Source organism: Triticum urartu, chromosome 1 (genome assembly GCF_003073215.2).
Source record: "Triticum urartu cultivar G1812 chromosome 1, Tu2.1, whole genome shotgun sequence".
Classification (NCBI taxonomy): domain Eukaryota; kingdom Viridiplantae; phylum Streptophyta; class Magnoliopsida; order Poales; family Poaceae; genus Triticum; species Triticum urartu.
Window position 1 is genome coordinate 299,288,849 of NC_053022.1, and position 9,457 is coordinate 299,298,305.

At 50.4% G+C, this 9,457-nt stretch overlaps 2 protein-coding genes across 2 annotated transcripts; one reads left to right on the top strand and one right to left on the bottom strand.

The window, feature by feature from the left end:
* Nucleotides 1–1,097: 1,097 nt before the first annotated feature.
* LOC125508778 (uncharacterized protein YpgQ) lies at nt 1,098–4,238 on the top strand. Its single transcript, XM_048673577.1, has 7 exons — nt 1,098–1,358; nt 1,468–1,498; nt 1,622–1,640; nt 1,841–1,941; nt 2,378–2,476; nt 3,137–3,312; nt 3,873–4,238. Exons 1-7 carry the CDS (start codon nt 1,188–1,190, stop codon nt 3,957–3,959), a joined length of 684 nt encoding a protein of 227 aa, XP_048529534.1. The 5' UTR covers nt 1,098–1,187; the 3' UTR covers nt 3,960–4,238.
* Nucleotides 4,239–4,318: 80 nt separating this feature from the next.
* Nucleotides 4,319–7,238, bottom strand: LOC125508769 (cytochrome P450 86B1-like). The gene is made up of 2 exons (XM_048673565.1): nt 5,868–7,238; nt 4,319–5,000 (listed from the first exon to the last, which is right to left on the bottom strand). Exons 1-2 carry the CDS (start codon nt 7,134–7,136, stop codon nt 4,617–4,619), a joined length of 1,653 nt encoding a protein of 550 aa, XP_048529522.1. The 5' UTR covers nt 7,137–7,238; the 3' UTR covers nt 4,319–4,616.
* Nucleotides 7,239–9,457: the final 2,219 nt, after the last annotated feature.

Genomic DNA, 9,457 nt, shown 5'->3' on the forward strand with positions numbered 1-9,457 from the left:
GGAGAATCCGAGCTTGCCAAGGGCATCTGTCTTGCACTCGAAGTATGGGTCATGAGCAACCACTCCCTCTCGGATACGACTAAATAGATGCCTTGCCATACAAAAACGGTGACGGAATTTATTCGGTTTGAAGAGCGGGGTGTTCGCAAAGTAATCGGCATAGAGCAGGGCATGGCCTGTCTCCCTGTTGCGGTTCAGGTTGGGAGCACGGCCAGGGAGTGACCCCCTGTACCGAGGAAGCTGCCGTTCAATGTGGTCATGAACGACCAGTGCAGCCACCACAAGATCTTCATCATCCGACGACGAATCGTCCGATGAATAAATGAAGTGGTGGAAGAAAAATTCATCTCCACTGTCCATACCTTTGTGGGCAAAGTGTCGAACACCTTACGGTCGTGGTGGCAAAGAGGCCGCGATGATCACCTCGATGCAGCAGGGGTGGTTGGCGGCCGACTACTGGCCGGTCTGGAGACCGGAGCACTTGTCGAAAGCTGACGTGGCCGCCGTGGTACGTCGTATCCCCTCTGCCACCGGCTATGACGGCAACAGTCAAATCTCCTCCAATCGATGGCCAAAACAACGGCGAAAGCGCGGGCGTGGTGACGGCCATGTCGAGACGTGGTTTGGTATGGACGGCTAGAGGGGTGCGTAGTGAGGAGGCGACCGGAGAATAGTGGCGACGCCGACGGCGGGGCGGGGCGGGGAGAGGGAGTGGAGGCGTTGGAAGCGAAGGGACTGCTAGTGTCCCCGACAAGCAGGCCATTGGGGGAGGGGGGCAAGGGCGTGCGGCGAGCCCGTCTGCGCGATGTCCGTTTCACCCCAAATTCGGCGCAAGTTTGGGCTGGGATGAATCGAAAACGGACGAAATCTGAACATTTGTTCATTTGGGTCGCGCGTTAGGTCGCGCTATTCGTTCATTCTATCTCGAAAAGATACACCTGAATAGGATGGGGTCGCGCGGTAAAATTGACCTTACTTTGAGACTGACCGGAGGATAGCAGACTTCTGCAATAGTATACTCGCACTGGCATGTGGACCCAGGCGCACATGTCAGTGGCCCCTCGTCAGAGGCCATCCCGCTCCGACGGCAAGACCCACCTTCGTCTGTCCGTGTCTCAGTAGCACTAGCAGCCCCCGACCCCAACGGACTCTCAGCCGCCTCCTGCTCTGCACACAGCGCACAGAAAATGGCGGCGGCGGCGGCGGCGGCGGCGGTGCGGTGTGCTGAGGAGCTGGTTGAGAGGGAGATGAGCGGGCGCGACGCCTCCCACGACGCCGCCCACGCGCTCCGCGTCCGGGACCTCGCGCTCTCCCTCGCCGCCGAGCAGGGCGTCTCCTCCCCCGACCGCCTCCTCATCGTAACAACCCCTCGCCTCATCTTCTGTCCTCCGCCAGTTCTTCCACTTGATGTGTGGAACTTTGTCTATCGATATTGTTTGTTTAATCCGTGAGGGGTGATTGCTCCAGGTGGAACTGGCTGCTCTCCTGCACGACATCGGTAAGTGGCAATTGCCCCACTGCTTCGTTATTGATTGTGTTCATGGATTTGCTTGAGCCGATTAGCTCTCGATTTGAACAACTGATGGGGAACTCCCATTTCTTGCTACCTCTGTTCGTGCAGGTGATTACAAGTACACCAAGTGAGAAAACTTGTCGTTGCTTTGCTAAATGTCTTCTTCCGATCTTGAAGAGTGAGAGGAAAGTTGAGCTGAGTTAGCTAAACTGTTGATTTCATAGAAGTCTTGTACTGTTTTCTGTTTGACGGTTGTATATATTGTATTGTCCGGTCGTTGAGAGTGTTCTATGCTTGGTAAGTGAATCTGATGGGATGAATGGATAGGGATAATGTGGAGGATATGAGCATCATCAAAAGGTTTCTTGAAGAGGTAGGGTTGGAGGAGGGACAGAGGGAGGAAATAGTGGCCATTATTACAGGGATGGGTGAGTTGTCTGTCTTTGTGGATCTTTCGATGAATTGTTATGTTATAATTGAAAAAGAAGCAACTTCCTGTAATCGACCATGTTTTTTCCTTTTCGGTCGATGTTATAGCTCACTTGGAGCACTTTGGTCTAATTTTAGTTCTTTTTAGGGTAGTTCAAGTAAAAATTCAAACGCCTGCATTGGCTCATTCTGCATGTTAATGTTTTCTCCGTATATGATGTTATTTATTAGCTGTCCATATTATCTCTGCATGCATCAATTCTCATATTTTTATGCAATAAAAATAATTCATTGAGCTATTTCAAAGGTTACCGTTGTTATCTGTTACTTGAACCGAATACCCATTAGTAGTGCTTAGTGTTTTGAGATTTCTTGTAACACCATTGCACAATTTGTCTAATTCTTACAAAGTTACACCCGCAATGTTAACTGCAGGATTCAAAAATGAGGTTTCAAATAAGCTTAATGCGGAGCCCACTCTTGAGTTTGCAATCGTGCAAGATGCAGATCGTCTGGATGCAATTGGTGCGATTGGTAAGTACTGCTCAACCATAAATGTATGTATCTGTTTCGCATAATGGAATTTCTTTAATAATTCTAAAACCATACAACTATGCAGAGCTCTGGTTATACACATTCTTTCTGCACGTCCTGTCTTCCGTCTGTCTTTATCTGGCTCTGCTGTTTTAAGTTCATTTAATGATTGTCCCAGCATTTGGTTTTGGCACGTAGACTAGAATTAATTACAAAATATACCACTGTTTGTATATCTGCAAGCAATGCACACAAATAGTATGTCTAGGTGTCTAGCTCCCTGGCACGTTATTGATGAAACAAAAGCATCACTGATAGAATGCAGATGTAAGTCATGTGAATGTGGTATGCCGCTAGAATCTGAAGATGAGCTAGTACATGGAAATATCAAAACAGGGCACAACCTGTGTCATTTATTTCCATGGTTGTACCTAATCTGACCGATGTTACACGAAATGTTCTGGATCCTACCGGGTTCACTAGAACTGAGAAATGGTTACACATTCTCAATTGTTAGCTATAAAGTTTGGCCAAAGAAAATCGAGAATGTATTTTCTTTTGCTACACATCTGGTCATATTTTGTTTGTCCCCAAAAGGGATGGTCACCTTTTATCTGAATATGTGGTATGTCCCCCTAATCTTCCCAATTAACATTGTAGGTGTTGCAAGATGTTTTACATATGGAGGGAGCAAGAACAGTGCATTACATGATCCTAACGTACTTCCACGGGATAATTTGTCAAAGGAGAAGTATATGTCCAAGGAGGAGAAACAAACATCAATTAATCATTTCCACGAGAAACTTTTTAAGTTGAAGGACATGATGAAGACCGAGGTCAGGGCTGAGCTATGAAATACTGGTCCTTTTTATTTTCTTCTGTACTTTCTCTTGTCTAAACCCAGAAAGAAAGAATTGCCGCTTTAGACCTATTGAGCTTAGTAAGATTAGTAGAGTTATGTTAAGGTCTACTTGGCTTCGGTTGCACATAGCATGCAGGTGAGATCCAGCTTACTAATAAATCCCATTATATACATCAATGTTGTCTATGTAAAAATACATTTCCTTTATAATCTGTGTCAGTTAAATATTTTTTTAATGCACAACAAATAACCAAGGTCAGTCATTTAATGTACAACATGCCTGATTCATCATGAAATTACTTTTTTTTTATTTAGAACTATTTTATTTTCAAAGAAGTTGATGGTCATAATGTCATGGTGGGTATCGTTTCGAACTTTCGATGTTGTAATCAACATATATTTTGACATTGAGGTAGTATTAACTATAATCATTGTTATAAATACCATGTATGGTTCTCAGTACAAACATGACGTACATGCTGTAGCCTTCCATTATGTATTCCATACATGACACATAGTTCACTCTGCACACAGGCTGGGAAAAAGAGAGCAGAGAAAAGGCACAAGTTCATGGAAAATTTTGTGGCTGAATTCTATGAAGAGTGGAGTGGCAGGGCTTGAAGTTGACCAACCAGACCGTGGGCTGGGAGGGCAAGGCATGAAGTTGGCCAACCAACGTTCACCAACTTACATCGATAAAAAGCCATGGATTACCATCTGGTTTTACATCACTGTTCAGGTTCCCATGAAACTTTCCCCAAAACGCAAGAGCTCTGAATATAATGAATAAATGACAAGACTCTTTACCAGATATTTCAGAGTCCCTGGATGTTGCCTATGTTTTTCTTTTCTGATTAAAACTCTGAAAGATTGCTCTTGGTAATATAAGCAGTTCTATCTGATTGAGAGCACATTTATTTAAAAAGATCTCATCATATCTTGCAGGTGTTTTATATTCAAATAATATACCACTAAATATCTTCGCCGGTAACAACAACACCTGAAGCTATAGTCATGCTGTGCTTCACCATTACAAAGTACACATATACAGAGGTTCTACATTTGTTGGCTAAACTATATAGATGCTAACAATGCAAAACGTAACAAATCAAGGACATAGTAACAATATCATCAAAGTGTAATAAGCAGAAAGCGAAAAAAGAAAGAAGGGAGGAAAGCTCTTTTTTTTTCACACAGCATCAGCTTTTCTCCTGCAAAGTATCACCGGAGAGCACACCACCACTTGGGAACACACCACCAGAGGATGTTTGATGTGGTTCAGAGCTTGGCCTTGTCGTCCCTCTTGGCCAGCGTCACCTTGAGGCCATGCTTCATGAAGAGCGTGAGCGCCAGCTTGGGCGCCACCGGGTGTCCCTGGACGACGTCGACGCGGTAGCGGCGGAGGATGGAGGCGGCGGCGAACTTCATCTGGTAGTAGGCGAAGTCCTTGCCGAGGCAGAGGCGCGGGCCGCCGTTGAAGGCGGTGAACTTGTAGGCGGACTCGCCCATGAAGCGGCCGTCCTTGAGCCACCGCTCTGGCCTGTACTCCCTGCAGTCCTCCCCCCAGATGCTCTCCATCCTCCCCATGGAGTACATGGCGTAGATCACCTTGGTGCCCTTCTTCAGCACCGTGCCGTCGGGGAACACCTCGTCCTCCACAACCTGATCATGGATGGACGGATCATGAGAAAATTATGCACAGTACAGTTATCATGGTGACATGCTAACTTGTTGACTGTCACTGCTTCAGTTTTGTTATGATGTGCTTTCACCTACTCCAGTCCAGGTAGATGAGGTTAGGTGGTCTGACTAAAGATGCTGTGGTCTGCTTTTGGGTTTTCTACGAGCAAGGTAAAGAGTACCCTTGTTGGCAATCAACTTAATTTGCAGACCTATCATTAAGTATAGTAAACCTGAGCACAGGTGCAACTGCAACTGAATCTATGAGACACGTGTCTCTGTCAACCTTTTGAAGCCTTACAACTAAAGTACCCAGAAACATCAGTAGACGACCAACTGACAACCTACTACTCTACCACCTAGTAGTATAAATCTTGCGTAAGTTCTTTTTACACGTTAGCTTCACGATGATGCAAGCTCAAAACTCCAGTTAGTGAGGTGCAACGAATTAATTGGAATTCGCATGCGTCCATCGACTTGGGTAAGAGTCGACCTCAGTAGCAGACTAGCAGTATCCACAATAACCCAGTTACTTGTCATCGTTCCTATTTGACTCGAGGTACAAAATTGTACACATCGTACACCATCTAGCTAGTAAAAAATTCTACACATCGTTGTTTTGTTGTAGGAGAAGCTACCTTTGGCTTGCTTTAATTTCCTCATGCAGATGATGGGGAAGGGCTCACACACTTGGGAACTTGGTGTCATGAGGTCAAGTTAGTTCCACCAAACACCAACGCCGAATGCAAGGTCGCAACATGAGACAGTCGTGCCATGTATAGCATCGTGTGTGTATTGTGCATGCATGTACGTATTATACGAGCAAGATACGAAGTACGTAGCACGTACCTCCTTGTGGTCGACGGGGACGGACGGGTAGAGCCGGAGCGCCTCGGAGAGCGCGGCGTGGAGGTACTCCATCCGCTTCACCTCCTCCGGCTGGAACACCAGCTCCTCCTCCACCTCCCCGCTGCGGGCCCGCGCCGCCACGATGCCCTCGACCTCCTCCAGGATCTTGGCCTCCACGCCGCGGTTCTTGCTGAGCAGCCAGAAGAACCATGCCAGCGCCACGGACGACGTGTCGCGCCCGGCCAGGATGAAGTTGACGCAGATGTCGCGGAGGAACTTGTCCGAGTAGGCCGGGGCGCCGTCGGCGCCGCGCATCTTGGTGAAGATGGTCAGCAGGTCGGCCCGACGGAGCCCGCCGGCGGCGTCCTCTTCGCGGCCGGCCGCGGTGGCGGCGGCGAGCTCCTCCCTGCGCTTCCTGATCACGTCGTACGCGAACTCGTCGACGCCGGCCAGCGAGCGCCGGAGCACCCGCTCGTGGCCCACGCCCAGGGCGCGCATCCCGCGCCACACCGCGGTGGGCGTGACGAAGCGCACGATGGTGGCCTCGGTGGCGTCCTCGAACGCGCGGGCGAACGGGATCTCCGGGAGGCCCTTCTGGAGGCACCCGGGGTCGGCGCCGAAGGCGATCATGCACACGTTGTCGAAGGTGAGGCGGAGGAGCACGTCCTGCAGGTCCACGGCCGCGCCGGCCGCCTCGGTCTCGGCCAGCACGGGCAGCAGCCGCCGGTGCACGAGCTCCACCAGCGAGCTGGCCGTGAGCGCGCGGAACTCGGCGGAGTGGAACTCGAGGCTGGCCGCCTTGCGCTGCTGCCGCCACACCTCGTCGTCGGCCCCGAAGATGCCGTCGCCGAGGAGGTCGCGCACGGTGTCGCGGAAGTAGGGGCCCTTGGGGAAGTTGCCGAACTTGGTCTTGAGCAGGTGCTCCAGGTTCCGCGGGTCGGCGGTGACGACGCAGTGCAGGTTGGTGAACCACGGCCCGCGGAACGTGAACGTGCCGCCGCGCGCCTTGAGGACGCCCGTGATCCACTCGTACATGTCGCCCCGGACGCCGAGGAGGAGGGACGGGAGCATGCCGACCACCGGCCACGACGGGAGGCCCAGCGAGCGCCGCTGCCGGAGCGAGTGGATGGCCACGAAGATGAATACTGCCACGAGCACCTCCACCGTCTGCACCTGCGGGAGCAGGCTGGCGAGGCCGCCGGCGTCGAGGAACGGGGCCGTGGTGGCGTTGTGCGCGCCGCTCGAAATGAGCTCGTCCATGGCGCCCATGGCGTGCGTACGTACGATTTGGATATGCAGATAAAGGTGGTGGTGTCCTGGCGTGCGTGCGTGTGTGTGTGCGCGCCTTGAGGAACGAGGAATGTGTGATTTTGGAGGGGTTCTTGAGGCGTTGATATAGGTGGCCTCGTGGTGTGGTGTGGTTGCTTGATGGCAACGTATGGCCGTTTGATTTGGTGAGCTAAAAGACCTGCGACAACGAACTAATCAACACCTTTGTGGCCTTCCTCGAGCGACTCTTTTGACCCGAACCTTGAGCAACTCTCAACGGTTTAATCCCGAGGTGGCTTCATGGACACTGATCTGCTTCTTGCGCTCCAAATTGCATTGGCACTTGGCGTTCATGTTTCGGCTCTTTATCTCTTGCAAGCACTTATCACAATCTTGTAGGAGAGTGGTTTTTCTACCATGCCCGTGATATATCGTACTACATGGATTCTCTCAGTTGCTTCGAGATTTGTGCCACGTTTTCTGGTTTTGGCAAAGTTTGCCTTCTATCACAGTATTGCATATTGCTTTGCCTTTTGTTTTCCTGTTCAAAGTGTATCACAATGCATCGTCACGTACCAGTAAATAAGGTGCACTCGTTTGCCACGGTACACAATGAGGCAAGAAAAACATCGAAACTTTATGCAATACTCTAGAGCAAGGAAAACTATGTCAAAAACCAAAAAACATGGCATGAATCTCAAAGTAACTATGAAAGGTGGATACATGTGCAGTATGATGTGCATGGTAGAATGTCATTTCTAAGTCCGAGGAACAAATCCAGCTATGGACAACAAATAGATCTAAAACTCTAGATCACAACTTACTGCACTTTTGGATGTTTGAGGGTAGGTTGGAGTTGAAATTTGTGACTTAGCAATCTGAAAGTTGGGTGAAATCTGGATGAAAGGATCATCCCAAATTTGTGAAAGCTCATACCAAAATTTGGAGGCTCTCTTATTATAACTTTCTACAACTCTCATCTCTGTGGCACATGACCTCTCCTGCCAACAAAGTAGAGAACTCATGCCTACTTTTTGAAACGTGAACTTGGATGGAAGTACACACAGTTTTCTAAAGGTAGATGTTTTATTTTCCGCTCTTGCCGGGGTTCCTCTTGGGCACCTTGCCAAGGTAGCGGCTGATTCGGCTATTGTGTTCCGTGGCGAGAAGGGCCCGGCCCTTGAGCAGCTTGCGTCCCTCCAGGCAAAAGAAATCCTAGAGGGCCACCTCGGAACCACTAGGGCCCGCGAGGCGGCAGCAGCCGCGGAGGCCCCCACCCCTCCACCTCGCCGCCCCCGTGGTCGTGCCCCCCTGAGGCCGATCCTAGTGAGGTTCGTGGCCGTACTCGGTCTCGCACTGCTCAACTACGCCGGGCTCTTAGCGCTGCCTCCACTGTTGGGTCCAGGGAGGACCCGTTAGGCGAGTGATCATGCGCACTCTTTTTTGGAACCTGCGGGGCTTTGGCCACGATGGCCGCCGCAGGCAGCTCATTGAGTACATGCGTGAGGAAGCCATTGATGTGGTGGCAATCCAAGAGACAATGCACACTGAGTTCTCTCTAGTGAAACTTGAGCGTCTTAGTAGACATCTTTTCGCCTGGCACTGGTTGCCGTCTAGTGGGATGACCGGTCACTCCGGTGGCATCCTATTAGGTGTGAAGGATGCTACCTTTGAGGTGGGCTCCATGGACTGTGGAACCCACTTTGTTAGTATGGAAGTCTGGGAACGTGATGTAAACTTCAAGTGGGAGATCATAGTGGTCTATGGTCCGGCCGATCACAGTCGATCCGCCGCCTTTTTGGCAGAGCTCCATGCCAAGATCTCCTCCGCGACCCTCCCAGTTGTGGTTGGAGGCAACTTCAACCTTCTTCGATCCGCTGAGGAGAAGAATAACTCTCGGGTGGATTTGGCCGAGATGCGTCGTTTCAATGACTGGGTCGCGGATCTGGGTCTTCGTGAGTTAGACAGGGTCAGGGCGCGTTTTACCTGGACTAATCGACAGGTCTCTCCGACCCTTAGCGTGCTTGATCGGGTGTTTGTTTCCCCGAACTGGGAACTTCGTTTCCCTTTGGCATCCCTTCAGGCCATTACCCGGATTGGCTCTGATCACGTCCCCTTCCTCCTAGCTTCTATGGATGAACGGCCGCGTCCTCCCCCGCAGTTCCGCTTCGAGAACTTCTGGCTTCGGCAACCTGGCTTTATGGAAGCGGTCCAGAATCACTGGGTCTCGGCTCGCGCCGAGCCCCATAGGCATATGTCTGTTCTCGATGAATGGCATCACTTGTCCAAACGATCCCGACAGTTTATGAAGGGATGGGGGG